The sequence below is a fragment of the Callionymus lyra genome, chromosome 5 (assembly GCF_982586985.1).
Source record: "Callionymus lyra chromosome 5, fCalLyr1.hap1.1, whole genome shotgun sequence".
Classification (NCBI taxonomy): Eukaryota; Metazoa; Chordata; class Actinopteri; order Syngnathiformes; family Callionymidae; genus Callionymus; species Callionymus lyra.
This window is the reverse complement of record NC_141822.1, coordinates 1683218-1706213: the sequence shown is the minus strand read 5'-3', so window position 1 is coordinate 1706213 and position 22996 is coordinate 1683218. Positions and strand designations below refer to the sequence as shown.

Below are 22996 nucleotides of genomic sequence, written 5' to 3'. Positions count from 1 at the left end.
GAAGAGAAGATGAGATGAAGAGAAGATGAGATGAAGAGAAGATGAGATGAAGAGAAGATGAGATGAAGAGAAGATGAGATGAAGAGAAGATGACTTCATCATCAGAACCCTGACTTCATCATCATCTTCATCATTTTTAAAGATATATTATTTAATTTGATCTTCTGTTGTTTTCTATCCTTGAATGTATCTCAGTTCAGTCAGAGGTTCTGCAGACACTGGTCTGTGGAGCTAGAAAGAGAGCTGAGCTAAGACTCTCAGCTGGTCCTGTGTTCATGAACCCAGCACACATGAAGTCTGGACCTCCCTGCTGAAGCTGCTGCCCCCGCGACCCCAAGAACACAAAGAAACGTTCTTGAATATTCCACCATCTCTCCAGCGTTTCCAGCTCGTTCCTCGACCTCCGAGCAACGTTTGACGAGAACCACAAACGTTTCTGTCTCCACAACATTCAAACACTCATGGTGAAGGCCGTCAGAACCACCGGGTCAGACCTCCTGCTTCTGCCAGAACTCTGAGAACACCACGAGCACGTCTCTGCAGGAGGTCCTTGGAACGTCTGAGGAACACTCACTGCAGGAACGTTGTTGACGCTCATGGAAAGTTCTTCTGTCAGATGTCCAGAGACCACAGACTCACGAGTGGAGATACGTCGGTGGAGGTCACGAGTGTTTAGGAAATATTGATCATGTTCTCCTGGAACGCTCGTCCGTGGTGGATCCAGATCAACAGATCTGATCATGTTCTCCTGGAACGCTCGTCCGTGGTGGATCCAGATCAACAGATCTGATCATGTTCTCCTGGAACACTCGTCTGTGGTGGATCCAGATCAACAGATCTGATCATGTTCTCCTGGAACACTCGTCTGTGGTGGATCCAGATCAACAGATCTGATCATGTTCTCCTGGAACACTCGTCTGTGGTGGATCCAGATCAACAGATCTGATCATGTTCTCCTGGAACACTCCTCTGTGGTGGATCCAGATCAACAGATCTGATCATGTTCTCCTGGAACACTCGTCTGTGGTGGATCCAGATCAACAGATCTGATCATGTTCTCCTGGAACACTCCTCTGTGGTGGATCCAGATCAACAGATCTGATCATGTTCTCCTGGAACACTCGTCTGTGGTGGATCCAGATCAACAGATCTGATCATGTTCTCCTGGAACACTCGTCTGTGGTGGATCCAGATCAACAGATCTGATCATGTTCTCCTGGAACACTCGTCTGTGGTGGATCCAGATCAACAGATCTGATCATGTTCTCCTGGAACACTCGTCTGTGGTGGATCCAGATCAACAGATCTGATCATGTTCTCCTGGAACACTCCTCTGTGGTGGATCCAGATCAACAGATCTGATCATGTTCTCCTGGAACACTCGTCTGTGGTGGATCCAGATCAACAGATCTGATCATGTTCTCCTGGAACACTCGTCTGTGGTGGATCCAGATCAACAGATCTGATCATGTTCTCCTGGAACACTCGTCTGTGGTGGATCCAGATCAACAGATCTGATCATGTTCTCCTGGAACACTCGTCTGTGGTGGATCCAGATCAACAGATCTGATCATGTTCTCCTGGAACACTCCTCTGTGGTGGATCCAGATTAACAGATCTGATCATGTTCTCCTGGAACACTTGTCTGTGGTGGATCCAGATTAACAGATCTGATCATGTTCTCCTGGAACACTCGTCTGTGGTGGATCCAGATCAACAGATCTGATCATGTTCTCCTGGAACACTCGTCTGTGGTGGATCCAGATCAACAGATCTGATCATGTTCTCCTGGAACACTTGTCTGTGGTGGATCCAGATCAACAGATCTGATCATGTTCTCCTGGAACACTCCTCTGTGGTGGATCCAGATCAACAGATCTGATCATGTTCTCCTGGAACACTCGTCTGTGGTGGATCCAGATCAACAGATCTGATCGTGGAGAGAAAAGAAGGACGAGGAGAAGATAAGAAGCCTTGATGTTGAGCAGGATCTCGATGGGGGTCTCTGACCTTCAGAAACATTTGTTCTGCTCACACTGTGTACGTGACACTGACCTCAGGCTGACATGTGTGGATGAAGAGTCTTCTGATCTTTTTTCCATCATCTCATCCCTCGCTCTCTTGTCCTCCTCGGGTTTCTCTCTCTTGAACGTTTACACTTTCGTTGTTTGTGTGACGATGAGTCTCTGCTGCTGCCAGTGTTCCTGAAGGTCCTGCCTCGGCCTGAAGACTCTCCCTGCTAGTTAGGGGGAAAGGAGGGACACCCTGGAAAGGGTTCCAGTCTGCCACAGGCCTCACTAAACATCTACTGGTTTCTGATCCTTGTAATGGTGAAGTTCAGAAGCTTCAATGAAGCTCAAAGACCTTTGACCCTCATTTCTATCCCGTTGATGTTGTTGTTGATGTTGTCGTTGTTGTTGTTGTTGTTGTTGTTGTTGTGTTGTTGTTGTTGTTGTTGACAGGTGTTCACAGAGTGACTGTTCTTCTTGAGAACAGAAGGTTCCTCCTGACCAGGTCCAGACGTCTGACCTTGTGTCTGAAGTAATTGTTCCACTTCTGGCTCTTTTATCAAGACTTTCTTTAAAAACTATTCTTTAGTTTCACAAACAAATACTTTCAACGTCTGACAAGGAAGTAAAAATGAATCATTAACTAATACCTTATTATTTACAAATAGTAATATTAATATACACATCATTTGTTCATGTTTGTGTTGATATTTAACCTCCAGCCTCTAGATGGCAGCAGTCGTTACGTCCTGAACAGATAAAGGAAGAATGATGACTGAGGACGAGAGGATACAGTGAGTCCAGCAGCATTTAATTCTGATGTTTGGACATATTTTGGTTTGAAAACAAATTGAAGTAGTTACGACTTTATCAAGAGTCATGTGGTCTGTAAATACTACAACACCAGAGTCAAGTACTGGACAATACTACACATCTATACTTGTTACTACACTATCACAACACCAGAGTCAAGTACTGGACAATACTACACATATATACTTGTTACTACACTATCAACACCAGAGTCAAGTACTGGACAATACTACACATATATACTTGTTACTACACTATCACAACACCAGAGTCAAGTACTGGACAATACTACACATATATACTTGTTACTACACTATCAACACCAGAGTCAAGTACTGGACAATACTACACATATATACTTGTTACTACACTATCACAACACCACAGTCAAGTACTGGACAATACTACACATATATACTTGTTACTACACTATCACAACACCAGAGTCAAGTACTGGACAATACTACACATATATACTTGCTACTACACTATCACAACACCAGAGACAAGGACTGGACAATACTATACATATATACTTGTTACTACACTATCACAACACCAGAGTCAAGTACTGGACAATACTACACATATATACTTGTTACTACACTATCACAACACCAGAGTCAAGTACTGGACAATACTACACATATATACTTGTTACTACACTATCAACACCAGAGTCAAGTACAGGACAATACTACACATATATACTTGTTACTACACTATCACAACACCAGAGTCAAGTACTGGACAATACTACACATATATACTTGTTACTACACTATCAACACCAGAGTCAAGTACAGGACAATACTACACATATATACTTGTTACTACACTATCAACACCAGAGTCAAGTACAGGACAATACTACACATATATACTTGTTACTACACTATCACAACACCACAGTCAAGTACTGGACAATACTACACATATATACTTGTTACTACACTATCACAACACCAGAGTCAAGTACTGGACAATACTACACATATATACTTGCTACTACACTATCACAACACCAGAGTCAAGTACTGGACAATACTACACATATATACTTGTTACTACACTATCAACACCAGAGTCAAGTACAGGACAATACTACACATATATACTTGTTACTACACTATCACAACACCACAGTCAAGTACTGGACAATACTACACATATATACTTGTTACTACACTATCACAACACCAGAGTCAAGTACTGGACAATACTACACATATATACTTGCTACTACACTATCACAACACCAGAGTCAAGTACTGGACAATACTACACATATATACTTGTTACTACACTATCAACACCAGAGTCAAGTACTGGACAATACTACACATATATACTTGTTACTATACTATCACAACACCAGAGTCAAGTACTGGACAATACTACACATATATACTTGTTACTACACTATCACAACACCAGAGTCAAGTACTGGACAATACTACACATATATACTTGTTACTATACTATCACAACACCAGAGTCAAGTACTGGACAATACTACACATATATACTTGTTACTATACTATACACATGAAGGTTCATCCTGATAAGAAAAACAAGTTTAATTGTGTTTGATTATAAACACAATGATTGAACTAAAAACATAAATAGTTTGTGTTTCCTCTCAGTCTTTGATGAGCCTCGACTGTTTAAGAACCAGAGACGACGATAAACAATCTCAGCAGCGTCTGCATGTTGAGCTGCAGCCAGACTCCAGTTTACACAATGGAAAAACAGAGACCAGAGCCCAGATCCTGGTCCACTCAGAGAGTCCGCCTCGACTCCAGACTCTTTGTCAAGTTAATGCTGCAGATGACACCAGGAAGTTTCTGCTTTCATCTCAGGAGGAGGATCTTCTAACAAGACTTCAAGAATCTGATGTTCTGGTTTCTTCTGCCACTGAGATCTGGGTCGAGGGAGGGGGTTCAAGGGAAGGGGGGCGAGGGAGGGGGGTCCAGGGAGGGGGGTCCAGGGAGGGGGTTCAAGGGAGGGGGGTCCAGGGAGGGGGTTCAAGGGAGGGGGGTCCAGGGAGGGGGGGTCCGAGGGAGGGGGGTCCAGGGAGGGGGTTCAAGGGAGGGGGGTCCAGGGAGGGGGGTCCAGGGAGGGGGGGTCCGAGGTAGGGGGGTCCAGGGAGGGGGGGTCCGAGAGAGGGGGGTCGAGAGAGGGGGTTCAAGGGAGGGGGGTCCAGGGAGGGGGTTCAAGGGAGGGGGGTCCAGGGAGGGGGGGTCCGAGAGAGGGGGGTCGAGAGAGGGGGGTTCAGGGAGGGGGTCCAGGGAGGGGGGTCAGGACTCTGCTCATGGAGTCTGTGCAGCATCAAAGCTCTCTTGGCTCTGAGTCTTTCACACAGTTGTCGCGTCGACTGCCAAGATACGCTCGGACGCGTTTGTCTGAGAACTGAGAAGGTTTGTGTTGAGATGATGAAGCGTGAACTAGACTCGGCAGCTGAAGGTCAGAGGTCGCGGAGGATCTTCTCGTCCGTGACGTGTGAGGACGTTCACGCGTGTGTGGCATCAGATCAGTGATCGTGGCTGGATGGATGGTTTGATGACGGAGCTGGAGCAGGCTCAGTGATCCATGACAGGAACCTCCAGAGAGACCTGATGAACCTCCAGAGAGACCTAAAGAACCTCCAGAGAGACCTGATGAACCTCCAGAGAGACCTAAAGAACCTCCAGAGAGACCTGATGAACCTCCAGAGAGACCTAAAGAACCTCCAGAGAGACCTGACGTACCTCCAGAGAGACCCGATGAACCTCCAGAGAGACCTAAAGAACCTCCAGAGAGACCTGACGAACCTCCAGAGAGACCTAAAGAACCTCCAGAGAGACCTGATGAACCTCCAGAGAGACCTAAAGAACCTCCAGAGAGACCTGACGTACCTCCAGAGAGACCCGATGAACCTCCAGAGAGACCTAAAGAACCTCCAGAGAGACCTGATGAACCTCCAGAGAGACCTAAAGAACCTCCAGAGAGACCTGATGAACCTCCAGAGAGACCTAAAGAACCTCCAGAGAGACCTGATGAACCTCCAGAGAGACCTAAAGAACCTCCAGAGAGACCTGATGAACCTCCAGAGAGACCTAAAGAACCTCCAGAGAGACCTGATGAACCTCAAGAGAGACCCGATGAACCTCCAGAGAGACCTATAGAACCTCCAGAGAGACCTAAAGAACCTCCAGAGAGACCTGATGAACCTCCAGAGAGACCTAAAGAACCTCCAGAGAGACCTGATGAACCTCCAGAGAGACCCGATGAACCTCCAGAGAGACCTAAAGAACCTCCAGAGAGACCTATAAAACCTCCAGAGAGACCTATAGAACCTCCAGAGAGACCTGATGAACCTCCAGAGAGACCTGATGAACCTCCAGAGAGACCTAAAGAACCTCCAGAGAGACCTGATGAACCTCCAGAGAGACCTAAAGAACCTCCAGAGAGACCTAAAGAACCTCCAGAGAGACCTATAGAACCTCCAGAGAGACCTATAGAACCTCCAGAGAGACCTATAGAACCTCCAGAGAGACCTGATGAACCTCCAGACAGACCTGATGAACCTCCAGAGAGACCTAAAGAACCTCCAGAGAGACCTAAATAACCTCCAGAGAGACCTGACGAACCTCCAGAGAGACCTAAAGAACCTCCAGAGACCTAAAGAACCTCCAGAGAGACCTAAATAACCTCCAAAGAGACCTAAAAAGCTCCAGAGAGACCTAAAGAACCTCCAGAGAGACCTAAAGAACCTCAAGAGAGACCTAATGAACCTCCAGAGAGACCTAATGAACCTCCAGAGAGACCTAAAGAACCTCCAGAGAGACCTAAAGAACCTCCAGAGAGACCTAAAGAACCTCCAGAGACCTAAAAACCTCCAGAGAGACCTATAGAACCTTCAGAGAGACCTATAGAACCTCCAAAGAGACCTATAGAACCTCCAGAGAGAACTATAGAACCTCCAGAGAGACCTAAAGAACCTCCAGAGACCTAAAAACCTCCAGAGAGACCTAAAGAACATCCAGAGAGACCTATAGAACCTCCAGAGAGACCTAAAGAACATCCAGAGAGAACTATAGAACCTCCAGAGAGACCGAAATAACCTCCAGAGAGAACTATAGAACCTCCAGAGAGACCTAAAGAACCTCCAGAGAAAACTAAAGAACCTCCAGAGAGACCGAAAGAACCTCCAGAGAGACCTAAAGAACCTCCAGAGAGACCTATAGAACCTCCAGAGAGACCTGATGAACCTCCAGACAGACCTGATGAACCTCCAGAGAGACCTAAAGAACCTCCAGAGAGACCTAAATAACCTCCAGAGAGACCTGACGAACCTCCAGAGAGACCTAAAGAACCTCCAGAGACCTAAAAACCTCCAGAGAGACCTAATGAACCTCCAGAGAGACCTATAGAACCTCCAAAGAGACCTAATGAAAAGCAGCTTTCTTCTCCAGCAGCTCTGGCATCCGTCCAGAGACCCTGAATGTGGAGCCGTGGCCCCCGACGGAAGGTGAGGACACGCCGCTCTCATTAGACCCCGAGTCCAGTTCTGATCCGTGGGTGTCGAGCGCAGCAGAACTTTATTGACAATGTGTTGAACTTTCACATTTTTACCAACCAATCAGGAGCCAGTAACTTGAATTAATCACTTTCATAAACATCAATAAAATAATACTAAATACTGTGTATATAAATATATATATATTTATTTCACTGGACATTGAAAGCGACCATGTTCTCCTGGCGACGAGGCTCAGTGACGTTAGATGATAAAAGATAACGAGCATGTTTCTCAGAGCGACTCACTTCTTCCACGAGTAAATACAGTCTCCAGAGTCAACGATACGATAATCACTGAGACGCTGCTCCAGCCAACGCTGTCCAGGCTCATTTTCCACCAGAGGTTCTTGGCGGAAACATGTCTTTCCACGGCAGCAGCTCTCGTGAGAGACCCTGGACGACCTTCACGGGGAGAAGATCCTCCAGGAGCAGCTTCTGCACGACCTTTACGCGCAGAAGATCCTCCAGGAGCAGCTTCTGCACGACCTTCACGCGCAGAAGATCCTCCAGGAGCAGCTTCTGCACGACCTTCACGGGGAGAAGATCCTCCAGGAGCAGCTTCTGCACGACCTTCACGCGCAGAAGATCCTCCAGGAGCAGCTTCTGCACGACCTTCACGCGGAGAAGATCCTCCAGGAGCAGCTTCTGCACGACCTTCACGCGGAGAAGATCCTCCAGGAGCAGCTTCTGCACGACCTTCACGCGCAGAAGATCCTCCAGGAGCAGCTTCTGCACGACCTTCACGCGCAGAAGATCCTCCAGGAGCAGCTTCTGCACGACCTTCACGCGCAGAAGATCCTCCAGGAGCAGCTTCTGCACGACCTTCACGCGCAGAAGATCCTCCAGGAGCAGCTTCTGCACGACCTTCACGCGGAGAAGATCCTCCAGGAGCAGCTTCTGCACAACCTTCACGTGGAGAAGATCCTCCAGGAGCAGCTTCTGCACGACCTTCACGCGGAGAAGATCCTCCAGGAGCAGCTTCTGTACGACCTTCATGCGGAGAAGATCCTCCAGGAGCAGCTTCTGCACGACCTTCACGTGGAGAAGATCCTCCAGGAGCAGCTTCTGTACGACCTTCATGCGGAGAAGATCCTCCAGGAGCAGCTTCTGCACGACCTTCACGTGGAGAAGATCCTCCAGGAGCAGCTTCTGCACGACCTTCACGCGGAGAAGATCCTCCAGGAGCAGCTTCTGCACGACCTTCATGCGGAGAAGATCCTCCAGGAGCAGCTTCTGCACGACCTTCACGCGGAGAAGATCCTCCAGGAGCAGCTTCAGGAACATTGAGTCACAGCCAGAGCCGTAAAGAGACGTCGACAGATTCATATTTGAGATGAAACTCTGCTCCTCAGGAGTCACTCAGAGTCATTACTGCTGCCTCAACATAAGACCATGTTTCTCCACGAGCTTCACGCAAAATAAGATTAATTTAATCTTTCATGTCAGTCACACAAGTTCCAAGTTGACAAACATGATCACAAACATCTGACGACTCTCACTTCAAGACAATCTTCAAACACCAGCTGTTTTGATTGACACACGTCTGATCCAATCAAATCTCTTAGTGCTCCACTCAGTGGGCGGGGCTCATGACAAAGGAAGCGTCCCATTGGTTGATGTTGTAACATGTTTTCAATAAAGTAGTTGTTATGTTAACACGACCAAACATGTTAGAGTCATGTGACTGATGTTCCACAGACTACGTTGAGGACTTACCTTCATGTGTTGGTGCAGCTCCGCTCTGAGCCTCAGCCAGACCTTCAGCCTCCAGCGACAGACCAGGATCAGCTGCAGGACCAGAGAAGAAGGTCAGATGTTTTCATAAATGACTTTTAATAAAGTATCAGTTCATTGTGTTCGTTCTACGACTGAACGTGAACCTGTCTGACATGAAGACCTTCGACGGAGACACGTCCATAGTTGACTGAAGAAGGTTTGGAAATGTTCTTCAATGAGTTTGTGTTTGGATTGTTCTAGAAATATGGACCAGAGTGAAAGATGTTCATGATGTCTCAGCTGAAGATGGTCAGAACCTTCACTAACACACCTTCATGATGTCTCAGCTGAAGATGGTAAGAACCTTCACTAACACACCTTCATGATGCCTCAGCTGAAGATGGTAAGAACCTTCACTAACACACCTTCATGATGTCTCAGCTGAAGAACCTTCACTAACACACCTTCATGATGTCTCAGCTGAAGATGGTCAGAACCTTCACTAACACACCTTCATGATGTCTCAGCTGAAGATGGTAAGAACCTTCACTAACACACCTTCATGATGTCTCAGCTGAAGATGGTAAGAACCTTCACTAACACACCTTCATGATGTCTCAGCTGAAGAACCTTCACTAACACACCTTCATGATGTCTCAGCTGAAGATGGTCAGAACCTTCACTAACACACCTTCATGATGTCTCAGCTGAAGATGGTAAGAACCTTCACTAACACACCTTCATGATGTCTCAGCTGAAGATGGTCAGAACCTTCACTAACACACCTTCATGATGTCTCAGCTGAAGAACCTTCACTAACACACCTTCATGATGTCTCAGCTGAAGATGGTCAGAACCTTCACTAACACACCTTCATGATGTCTCAGCTGAAGATGGTAAGAACCTTCACTAACACACCTTCATGATGTCTCAGCTGAAGATGGTAAGAACCTTCACTAACACACCTTCATGATGTCTCAGCTGAAGATGGTCAGAACCTTCACTAACGCACCTTCATGATGTCTCAGCTGAAGATGGTAAGAACCTTCACTAACACACCTTCATGATGTCTCAGCTGAAGATGGTAAGAACCTTCACTAACACACCTTCATGATGTCTCAGCTGAAGATGGTAAGAACCTTCACTAACACACCTTCATGATGTCTCAGCTGAAGATGGTCAGAACCTTCACTAACACACCTTCATGATGTCTCAGCTGAAGAACCTTCACTAACACACCTTCATGATGTCTCAGCTGAAGATGGTAAGAACCTTCACTAACGCACCTTCATGATGTCTCAGCTGAAGATGGTAAGAACCTTCACTAACACACCTTCATGATGTCTCAGCTGAAGATGGTAAGAACCTTCACTAACGCACCTTCATGATGTCTCAGCTGAAGATGGTCAGAACCTTCACTAACACAACTTCATGATGTCTCAGCTGAAGATGGTCAGAACCTTCACTAACACACCTTCATGATGTCTCAGCTGAAGATGGTCAGAACCTTCACTAACACACCTTCATGATGTCTCAGCTGAAGATGGTAAGAACCTTCACTAACACACCTTCATGATGTCTCAGCTGAAGATGGTAAGAACCTTCACTAACGCACCTTCATGATGTCTCAGCTGAAGATGGTCAGAACCTTCACTAACACAACTTCATGATGTCTCAGCTGAAGATGGTAAGAACCTTCACTAACACACCTTCATGATGTCTCAGCTGAAGATGGTCAGAACCTTCACTAACACACCTTCATGATGTCTCAGCTGAAGATGGTAAGAACCTTCACTAACACACCTTCATGATGTCTCAGCTGAAGATGGTAAGAACCTTCACTAACGCACCTTCATGATGTCTCAGCTGAAGATGGTCAGAACCTTCACTAACACAACTTCATGATGTCTCAGCTGAAGATGGTAAGAACCTTCACTAACACACCTTCATGATGTCTCAGCTGAAGATGGTCAGAACCTTCACTAACACACCTTCATGATGTCTCAGCTGAAGATGGTAAGAACCTTCACTAACACACCTTCATGATGTCTCAGCTGAAGATGGTCAGAACCTTCACTAACACACCTTCATGATGTCTCAGCTGAAGATGGTAAGAACCTTCACTAACACACCTTCATGATGTCTCAGCTGAAGATGGTAAGAACCTTCACTAACGCACCTTCATGATGTCTCAGCTGAAGATGGTCAGAACCTTCACTAACACAACTTCATGATGTCTCAGCTGAAGATGGTAAGAACCTTCACTAACACACCTTCATGATGTCTCAGCTGAAGATGGTCAGAACCTTCACTAACACACCTTCATGATGTCTCAGCTGAAGATGGTAAGAACCTTCACTAACACACCTTCATGATGTCTCAGCTGAAGATGGTCAGAACCTTCACTAACACACCTTCATGATGTCTCAGCTGAAGATGGTAAGAACCTTCACTAACACACCTTCATGATGTCTCAGCTGAAGATGGTAAGAACCTTCACTAACACACCTTCATGATGTCTCAGCTGAAGATGGTAAGAACCTTCACTAACACACCTTCATGATGTCTCAGCTGAAGATGGTCAGAACCTTCACTAACGCACCTTCATGATGTCTCAGCTGAAGATGGTAAGAACCTTCACTAACACACCTTCATGATGTCTCAGCTGAAGAACCTTCACTAACACACCTTCATGATGTCTCAGCTGAAGATGGTCAGAACCTTCACTAACACACCTTCATGATGTCTCAGCTGAAGATGGTAAGAACCTTCACTAACACACCTTCATGATGTCTCAGCTGAAGATGGTAAGAACCTTCACTAACACACCTTCATGATGTCTCAGCTGAAGAACCTTCACTAACACACCTTCATGATGTCTCAGCTGAAGATGGTCAGAACCTTCACTAACACACCTTCATGATGTCTCAGCTGAAGATGGTAAGAACCTTCACTAACACACCTTCATGATGTCTCAGCTGAAGATGGTCAGAACCTTCACTAACACACCTTCATGATGTCTCAGCTGAAGAACCTTCACTAACACACCTTCATGATGTCTCAGCTGAAGATGGTCAGAACCTTCACTAACACACCTTCATGATGTCTCAGCTGAAGATGGTAAGAACCTTCACTAACACACCTTCATGATGTCTCAGCTGAAGATGGTAAGAACCTTCACTAACACACCTTCATGATGTCTCAGCTGAAGATGGTCAGAACCTTCACTAACGCACCTTCATGATGTCTCAGCTGAAGATGGTAAGAACCTTCACTAACACACCTTCATGATGTCTCAGCTGAAGATGGTAAGAACCTTCACTAACACACCTTCATGATGTCTCAGCTGAAGATGGTAAGAACCTTCACTAACACACCTTCATGATGTCTCAGCTGAAGATGGTCAGAACCTTCACTAACACACCTTCATGATGTCTCAGCTGAAGAACCTTCACTAACACACCTTCATGATGTCTCAGCTGAAGATGGTAAGAACCTTCACTAACGCACCTTCATGATGTCTCAGCTGAAGATGGTAAGAACCTTCACTAACACACCTTCATGATGTCTCAGCTGAAGATGGTAAGAACCTTCACTAACGCACCTTCATGATGTCTCAGCTGAAGATGGTCAGAACCTTCACTAACACAACTTCATGATGTCTCAGCTGAAGATGGTCAGAACCTTCACTAACACACCTTCATGATGTCTCAGCTGAAGATGGTCAGAACCTTCACTAACACACCTTCATGATGTCTCAGCTGAAGATGGTAAGAACCTTCACTAACACACCTTCATGATGTCTCAGCTGAAGATGGTAAGAACCTTCACTAACGCACCTTCATGATGTCTCAGCTGAAGATGGTCAGAACCTTCACTAACACAACTTCATGATGTCTCAGCTGAAGATGGTAAGAACCTTCACTAACACACCTTCATGATGTCTCAGCTGAAGATGGTCAGAACCTTCACTAACACACCTTCATGATGTCTCAGCTGAAGATGGTAAGAACCTTCACTAACACACCTTCATGATGTCTCAGCTGAAGATGGTCAGAACCTTCACTAACACACCTTCATGATGTCTCAGCTGAAGAACCTTCACTAACACACCTTCATGATGTCTCAGCTGAAGATGGTAAGAACCTTCACTAACGCACCTTCATGATGTCTCAGCTGAAGATGGTAAGAACCTTCACTAACACACCTTCATGATGTCTCAGCTGAAGATGGTAAGAACCTTCACTAACGCACCTTCATGATGTCTCAGCTGAAGATGGTCAGAACCTTCACTAACACAACTTCATGATGTCTCAGCTGAAGATGGTAAGAACCTTCACTAACACACCTTCATGATGTCTCAGCTGAAGATGGTCAGAACCTTCACTAACACACCTTCATGATGTCTCAGCTGAAGATGGTAAGAACCTTCACTAACACACCTTCATGATGTCTCAGCTGAAGATGGTCAGAACCTTCACTAACACACCTTCATGATGTCTCAGCTGAAGATGGTAAGAACCTTCACTAACACACCTTCATGATGTCTCAGCTGAAGATGGTAAGAACCTTCACTAACACACCTTCATGATGTCTCAGCTGAAGATGGTAAGAACCTTCACTAACACACCTTCATGATGTCTCAGCTGAAGATGGTCAGAACCTTCACTAACGCACCTTCATGATGTCTCAGCTGAAGATGGTAAGAACCTTCACTAACACAACTTCATGATGTCTCAGCTGAAGATGGTCAGAACCTTCACTAACACACCTTCATGATGTCTCAGCTGAAGATGGTCAGAACCTTCACTAACACACCTTCATGATGTCTCAGCTGAAGATGGTCAGAACCTTCACTAACGCACCTTCATGATGTCTCAGCTGAAGATGGTAAGAACCTTCACTAACACACCTTCATGATGTCTCAGCTGAAGATGGTCAGAACCTTCACTAACACACCTTCATGATGTCTCAGCTGAAGATGGTCAGAACCTTCACTAACACAACTTCATGATGTCTCAGCTGAAGATGGTCAGAACCTTCACTAACACACCTTCATGATGTCTCAGCTGAAGATGGTCAGAACCTTCACTAACACACCTTCATGATGTCTCAGCTGAAGATGGTCAGAACCTTCACTAACACACCTTCATGATGTCTCAGCTGAAGATGGTCAGAACCTTCACTAACACACCTTCATGATGTCTCAGCTGAAGATGGTAAGAACCTTCACTAACACAACTTCATGATGTCTCAGCTGAAGATGGTCAGAACCTTCACTAACACACCTTCATGATGTCTCAGCTGAAGATGGTAAGAACCTTCACTAACACACCTTCATGATGTCTCAGCTGAAGATGGTAAGAACCTTCACTAACACACCTTCATGATGTCTCAGCTGAAGATGGTAAGAACCTTCACTAACACACCTTCATGTCATGATGTCTACAGATGCTCGTACCACACGACTCTCTGACGACAGAACCTTCAAGGATCTTCACGAGGTCTGAGCGAGGCCATGTTCTGGACCCAACAATAGAAATTCTTCATCTGCTTCACGAGGACTGAGTGTAATGGACACCGCGGCGCTCGCTGTGATTGGCTCTGGCTCTCGGCTCCAGCTAATCAGGACCAGGCGTGGACACAACGCACGGCTGCGTTATTAGCTGGAGCTCCGGCGTCCCGGTGATGCCGAGCATGTGTCGGGCAGATGTGGCGTCGAGCCTCGTGGTCACACCTTCCTCTGAGGGTCGGAGGTCGACCGCGGCCTGGACCATCGAGACAAAGGTGTACTTCAGTGTTAAAGTTCATCCAGGATGTTGAGGTCATCAAGTGTTCTGAGGGATCCGTGGAGCAGGTTCGACGCCAGAGAGAGTCTGAACAACAAATACCTCCAAGAGCTACGTCTCAGCAGAAACATCTGTTGCAGATCTTCTTCTCTCGACCAAACACTGGATGGAAACAAAAGAGTCTTTTTTTCGACCACAAACAACGAGCATGGAGAGCAATTGTGTTAACAGATGGAGGAGGAAACATCTCACAGATCAGCCTTTTTCTCCTTTCAATGACATAAGCAGGAAGTGAAGCAACGTTCACTGGATGAACGAGATCTTTTTAGATTCATCTTCACCTCACTATTGAAGCTGAGGTTCATGGACATGTTTACTGTGTGTGTGTGTGTGTGTGTTTGTGGGTCTGTGGAAGGAAACGACACAAACCAAAGCAAACTCCTTCAAGAAACCAGAAGCTCCTTGAAGTCACTCGACTGAAGGACCTCAGAGCACGAGCTCACCGCGACCCTTCCATGATTCATTCATCATGTATCTCTGGTGACCTTCAGCAGGTCCAGAGAAGATTCTTTCAAACCACCTCAAGTCAGCCATGATTCATTCATCATGTATCTCTGGTGACCTTCAGCAGGTCCAGAGAAGATTCTTTCAAACCACCTCAAGTCAGCCATGATTCATTCATCATGTATCTCTGGTGACCTTCAGCAGGTCCAGAGAAGATTCTTTCAAACCACCTCAAGTCAGCCATGATTCATTCATCATGTATCTCTGGTGACCTTCAGCAGGTCCAGAGAAGATTCTTTCAAACCACCTCAAGTCAGCCATGATTCATTCATCATGTATCTCTGGTGACCTTCAGCAGGTCCAGAGAAGATTCTTTCAAACCACCTCAAGTCAGCCATGATTCATTCATCATGTATCTCTGGTGACCTTCAGCAGGTCCAGAGAAGATTCTTTCAAACCACCTCAAGTCAGCCATGATTCATTCATCATGTATCTCTGGTGACCTTCAGCAGGTCCAGAGAAGATTCTTTCAAACCACAACCGTCTCTCCTCAACATTCATGTTTTGTTTTCATCCGTCGCAGGTAGAATCACATCATTTAAGAAAATCATCTTCTAAACATATTTCATACGTAGAAGAAACAAAGCGACCTCTAGGGGTCACTAGGGAGTCTCTGGTCAGCTGATTCTACCGTGTCATCATCTCACCATCTGGTCAGCATGTTAGTAGCGAAGGTCACCCTGAGTGACAACATGAGCCAGCAGCTCAGGAACTAGTTAAGATGCGTTGGAGAGCAGCAGACGAGTGTTGGTCCAAACATTCCTGCAGCAGCTTCGTCATGAAAAGATCCTTTGAGAGTGAAGAGGCCACAGTTCATCTACACTCTGTCTGGCACACTTCCACACTTCCCCTCTCGTGTGTGTGTGTGTGTGTGTGTGTGTGTGTGTGTGTGTGTGCGTGTATGTGTGTGTGTGTGTGTGTGTGTGTGTGCGTGTATGTGTATGTGTGTGTGTGTGTATGTGCATGTATGTGTGTGTGTGTGTGTGTGTGTGTGTGTGTGTATGTGTGTGTGTGTGTGTGTGTGTGTGTATGTGTGTGTATGTGTGTGTGTGTGTATGTGCATGTATGTGTGTGTGTGTGTGTGTGTGTGTGTATGTGTGTGTGTGTGTGTGTGTGTGTGTGTGTATGTGTGTGTGTGTGTATGTGCATGTATGTGTGTGTGTGTGTGTGTGTGTGTGTGTGTGTGTGAGCATGTATGTGTGAGCATGTATGTGTCAGTGTGTGTGTGTGTGTGCGTGTGTGTGTGTGTGCATGTGTGTGTGAGCATGTGTGTGTGAGCATGTATGTGTCACTGTGTGTGTGTGTGCATGTGTGTGTGAGCATGTGTGTGTGTGTGTGTCTCTGTGTGTGTGTGTGTGTGCATGTGTGTGTGAGCATGTGTGTGTGAGCATGTGTGTGTGCGTGTGTGTGTGAGCATGTATGTGTGAGCATGTATGTGTATGTGTGTGTGTGTGTGTGTGTGCGTGTGTGTGTGAGCATGTATGTGTGTGCATGTGTGCATGTGTGCGTGTGTGTGTGAGCATGTATGTGTGTGTGCGTGTGTGCATGTGTGCGTGAGCATGTATGTGTGTGTGCGTGTGTGTGTGAGCATGTGTGTGTGAGCATGTGTGTGTGAGCATGTATGTGTGTGTGCGTGTGTGCATGTGTGCGTGTGTGTGTGAGCATGTATGTGTGTGTGTGTGTGTGTGTGAGCATGTGTGTGTGAGCATGTATGTGTGTGTGTGTGCATGTGTGAGCATGTATGTGTGTGTAGCTCATTAACAAACACACACTTTGGTTCATCTTCTGTTCGTCCTTCACGTTTACGTTTCATTCTCACACATCAAATATAAAGTTGACAACTTGGGTTTTTATTCTAAAACGAAGAACTCATCGGAACAAGAAACACAATCCATCGTGTTTTCGTCAGAAAGAGTCAATAAAGCCATTCATTGGTTTAAAGCAACTTTAACTGGATTGATCTCAACATTATCAGATCAACATTTATTGGACGATCATTTGATTCCAACAAAGATACTTTTGTTTCCTGATCATGAACCTGAGCTCCTAAATAATATTGATCATCATGTTTGTAAATCGACTTCTCTGAGCTCGAGGTTCAAACTCACGGTGGTGTTGAAACCTTTCAATCAATCATAAGGTTTATGCTAATGCTATCGGTTTGTGCTACAGATAAACGTTCTTTTGCGAGCTAACACCGCTAACAAGCGCTTCAAGAGGCTTCAGGCCTGAGCAGGCGACACACGTTAGAAAAGATTAAATAAATGACATTAAATACACTGAGAGCCTCAGTAATCGTCGGCACATGTCGAAGAACATGTACTCGCGCGTCGTAAGTTAATTATAGCTCGACGTCGCTTTTCTACTGTGGAGGTCGTTTCTTATGTTTCACACTAGAGTAGATTAAAAGTTTCTAGAACGTTTCTACAGCGGCCATTATTGAGCCAATGTTAGCTTTATCATTACACATATTTATACGTGTTTTAGCAGCTCATCACAGAAGTGTAATCGTGTTAGCATTGATGCTATAATACCACAGAAGTGTAATCGTGTTAGCATTGATGCTATAATATCACAGAAGTGTAATCGTGTTAGCATTGATGCTATAATATCACAGAAGTGTAATCGTGTTAGCATTGATGCTATAATATCACAGAAGTGTAATTGTGTTAGCATTGATGCTACAATATCACAGAAGTGTAATTGTGTTAGCATTGATGCTATAATATCACAGAAGTTAAGTTGTGTTAGCAAAGATGCTATAATATGACAGAAGTGTAATCGTGTTAGCAATGATGCTATAATATCACAGAAGTGTAATCGTGTTAGCATTGATGCTATAATACCACAGAAGTGTAATCGTGTTAGCATTGATGCTATAATATCACAGAAGTGTAATCGTGTTAGCATTGATGCTATAATATCACAGAAGTGTAATCGTGTTAGCATTGATGCTATAATATCACAGAAGTGTAATTGTGTTAGCATTGATGCTACAATATCACAGAAGTGTAATTGTGTTAGCATTGATGCTATAATATCACAGAAGTTAAGTTGTGTTAGCAAAGATGCTATAATATGACAGAAGTGTAATCGTGTTAGCAATGATGCTATAATATCACAGAAGTGTAATCGTGTTAGCATTGTTGCTATAATATGACAGAAGTGTAATAATGTTAGCAATGATGCTATAATATCACAGAAGTGTAATCATGTTAGCATTGTTGCTATAATATGACAGAAGTGTAATAATGTTAGCAATGATGCTATAATATCACAGAAATGTAATCATGTTAGCATTGTTGCTATAATATGACAGAAGTGTAATAATGTTAGCATTGATGCTATAATATGACAGAAGTGTAATCATGTTAGCAATGATGCTATAATATGACAGAAGTGTAATAATGTTAGCAATGATGCTATAATATGACAGAAGTGTAATAATGTTAGCAATGATGCTATAATATGACAGAAGTGTAATTATGTTAGCATTGATGCTATAATATGACAGAAGTGTAATAATGTTAGCAATGATGCTATAATATGACAGACGTGTAGTCGTGTTAGCATTGATGCTATAATATGACAGAAGTGTAGTCGTGTTAGCATTAATGCTATAATATGACAGAAGTGTAGTCGTGTTAGCATTGATGCTATAATATGACAGAAGTGTAGTCGTGTTAGCATTGATGCTATAATATGACAGAAGTGTAGTCGTGTTAGCATTGATGCTATAATATGACAGAAGTGTAGTCATGTTAGCATTGATGCTATAATATGACAGAAGTGTAGTCGTGTTAGCATTGATGCTATAATATGACAGAAGTGTAGTCGTGTTAGCATTGATGCTATAATATCACAGAAGTGTAATCGTGTTAGCATTGATGCTATAATATGACAGAAGTGTAGTCGTGTTAGCATTGATGCTATAATATCACAGAAGTGTAATCGTGTTAGCATTGATGCTATAATATGACAGAAGTGTAGTCGTGTTAGCATTGATGCTATAATATCACAGAAGTGTAATCGTGTTAGCATTGATGCTATAATATGACAGAAGTGTAGTCGTGTTAGCATTGATGCTATAATATGACAGAAGTGTAGTCGTGTTAGCATTGATGCTATAATATCACAGAAGTGTAATCGTGTTAGCATTGATGCTATAATATGACAGAAGTGTAGTCGTGTTAGCATTGATGCTATAATATGACAGAAGTGTAGTCGTGTTAGCATTGATGCTATAATATCACAGAAGTGTAATCGTGTTAGCATTGATGCTATAATATGACAGAAGTGTAGTCGTGTTAGCAAAGATGCTATAATATGACAGAAGTGTAGTCGTGTTAGCATTGATGCTATAATATGACAGAAGTGTAGTCGTGTTAGCATTGATGCTATAATATGACAGAAGTGTAGTCGTGTTAGCATTGATGCTATAATACGATTAGCAGTGACTGGTTGATTCAACAGTTCAACTCTCAATAACTAACAAGAGTAACAACAACAAGCAGGAAACTATCACGAAACACGTGAACCTCCTCAGTGTCTCAAAGATCACCTTTGTTACCCATAATTCATTGGAAGTCACAGGTAATAACATCTCCTCGACTTCACGTCTTCAGTGACGTGTTCGGCTCGTGAAGGACTTTCATGTCTTCACGCTTCGTTAAGTCATCGCCGTGAGAACTTCTTTCAAGCGTCTCTTCGACTCGTCCTGGTTCTGTGGACCTGGCACTTGACCCGCCGCCGTCGGGCTCAGAACACACTTGTGTGGACCGGAGCACACGATCCGCGGGTCAACTCTCGGACTGATCCGGTTCCGGCTCGGCTGTGAGGCTCCTCTGTCTCCGTCACCCGGGTCAGGATCTCACGTTCCTGTCCTGGGACTTCATCAGGGCCTCCTCGGTTACAGCATAAGTGCCGCGTTTAAAGCCTTGTTGTTGCACGAGGGGGTTCTCGGACCCGACCGGGATCAGAACACGTGGAGATTCCTGGAGCTGAGCAAATGTTGATCCATGTGGTTCTGCTCAAGGTTCTGCTGGTTTTAATACCAATTATTATCGAGAATCACCTCGCGTGACATTTTAGATCCTTCAGGATATGTCGTGTTTAGCTGAGCTTTAGTGGCGGGACTCGAACACGTGACCTTCGTGAACCCGCTCCACAAGAACGTCCGACTCTTGTAGAAGAACATGAGGAGCAAAGTCATGGATCAAGTGTTGACCCGTGAAGGTGTGTTTCCTGGAGTCGTAGACAGAGAAGATCTTCAGGCTCGTGGATGAAGACACTGGAGAAGATGAAAGAAAGAAACAAGCTCTTGTATCTGATGTTCAGAAGAAGAAGAAAGAAAGAAAGAAACAAGCTCTTGTATCTGATGTTCAGAAGAAGAAGAAAGAAAGAAACAAGTCCTTGTATCTGATGTTCAGAAGAAGAAGAAAGAAAGAAAGAAACAAGCTCTTGTATCTGATGTTCAGAAGAAGAAGAAAGAAAGAAACAAGTCCTTGTATCTGATGTTCAGAAGAAGAAGAAAGAAAGAAACAAGTCCTTGTATCTGATGTTCAGAAGAAGAAGAAAGAAAGAAACAAGTCCTTGTATCTGATGTTCAGAAGAAGAAGAAAGAAAGAAATAAGTCCTTGTATCTGATGTTCAGAAGAAGAAGAAAGAAAGAAAGAAACAAGTTCTTGTATCTGATGTTCAGAAGAAGAAGAAAGAAAGAAACAAGTCCTTGTATCTGATGTTCAGAAGAAGAAGAAGAAAGAAAGAAACAAGTCCTTGTATCTGATGTTCAGAAGAAGAAGAAGAAAGAAAGAAACAAGTCCTTGTATCTGATGTTCAGAAGAAGAAGAAGAAAGAAAGAAACAAGTCCTTGTATCTGATGTTCAGAAGAAGAAGAAGAAAGAAAGAAACAAGTCCTTGTATCTGATGTTCAGAAGAAGAAGAAGAAAGAAAGAAACAAGCCCTTGTATCTGATGTTCAGAAGAAGAAGAAGAAAGAAAGAAACAAGTCCTTGTATCTGATGTTCAGAAGAAGAAGAAGAAAGAAAGAAACAAGTCCTTGTATCTGATGTTCAGAAGAAGAAGAAGAAAGAAAGAAACAAGTCCTTGTATCTGATGTTCAGAAGAAGAAGAAGAAAGAAAGAAAGAAACAAGCCCTTGTATCTGATGTTCAGAAGAAGAAGAAGAAAGAAAGAAACAAGTCCTTGTATCTGATGTTCAGAAGAAGAAGAAGAAAGAAAGAAACAAGTCCTTGTATCTGATGTTCAGAAGAAGAAGAAGAAGAAAGAAAGAAACAAGTCCTTGTATCTGATGTTCAGAAGAAGAAGAAGAAGAAAGAAAGAAACAAGTCCTTGTATCTGATGTTCAGAAGAAGAAGAAGAAAGAAAGAAACAAGTCCTTGTATCTGATGTTCAGAAGAAGAAGAAGAAAGAAAGAAACAAGTCCTTGTATCTGATGTTCAGAAGAAGAAGAAGAAGAAAGAAAGAAACAAGTCCTTGTATCTGATGTTCAGAAGAAGAAGAAGAAGAAAGAAAGAAACAAGTCCTTGTATCTGATGTTCAGAAGAAGAAGAAGAAAGAAAGAAACAAGTCCTTGTATCTGATGTTCAGAAGAAGAAGAAGAAAGAAAGAAACAAGTCCTTGTATCTGATGTTCAGAAGAAGAAGATGAAAGAAAGAAACAAGTCCTTGTATCTGATGTTCAGAAGAAGAAGAAGAAAGAAAGAAACAAGTCCTTGTATCTGATGTTCAGAAGAAGAAGAAGAAAGTAAGAAACAAGTCCTTGTATCTTCAGAAGAAGAAGAAAAAAGTAAGAAACAAGTCCTTGTATCTCCAGCAGGAGAAGAAGAAAGAAAGAAACTAGTCCTTGTATCTTCAGAAGAAGAAGAAGAAACAGAAGAAGAATAAGAAAGAAACAAACTAGTCCTTGTATCTTCAGAAGAAGAAGAAGAAAGAAACAAACTAGTCCTTGTATCTCCAGCAGGAGAAGAAGAAAGAGACAAACAAGTCCTTGTATCTTCAGCAGAAAAAGATGAAAGAAGAAACAAGTCCCTGCATCTGATGTTCAGCAGAAGAAGAAAGACGTCGTAAACGAAACGACAGGCGGATCTTCTGGAGAAGTCGTTTGTGCAGCAACGTTCACGTCTGGACCGTCAGACACTGGCAGAGGAACCTCAGATCAGACCAGAGGAACTGAAGCGGAAATCCTAAATTATTAGTTCGCAGAGGAAAGTCTGAACGTATCGGAATGTGTGTGTGGAGCTGAGCGTGGTCTTCAACACACACACCTCGGCACTTATGACCCCAATAAAAGTGTGTCCTCCTGACTGGTCCAGACCTTTGAAGACCTCTGACCTCTGACCTCTGATGAGTCTCTGGAACACGTTTGTCAACATGTTTCCTCTCGTTCATGAAGACGTCGATTCATACGTTTGGTTCTGAAGACGCTTCTGAGTCCAGATGTTTCTTCACCAGAGGAAGTGGTTCTGGTCCGTTCAGGAAACCATTAGTCAGCGGTTTATACCGTGAACAGATCCTAATCTAGGT

At 44.1% G+C, this 22996-nt stretch overlaps 1 protein-coding gene across 1 annotated transcript in view; it reads right to left on the bottom strand.

Moving 5' to 3' along the window:
- ror2 (receptor tyrosine kinase-like orphan receptor 2) overlaps positions 1 to 22996 on the bottom strand; it is a 60103-nt gene that overhangs the window by 14404 nt on the left and 22703 nt on the right. Inside the window, exon 2 of the mRNA XM_087790424.1 lies at positions 9102 to 9173. Within this exon, the coding sequence (XP_087646550.1) occupies positions 9102 to 9173 (72 nt within the window). The remainder of the gene's footprint in view (positions 1 to 9101; positions 9174 to 22996) is intronic.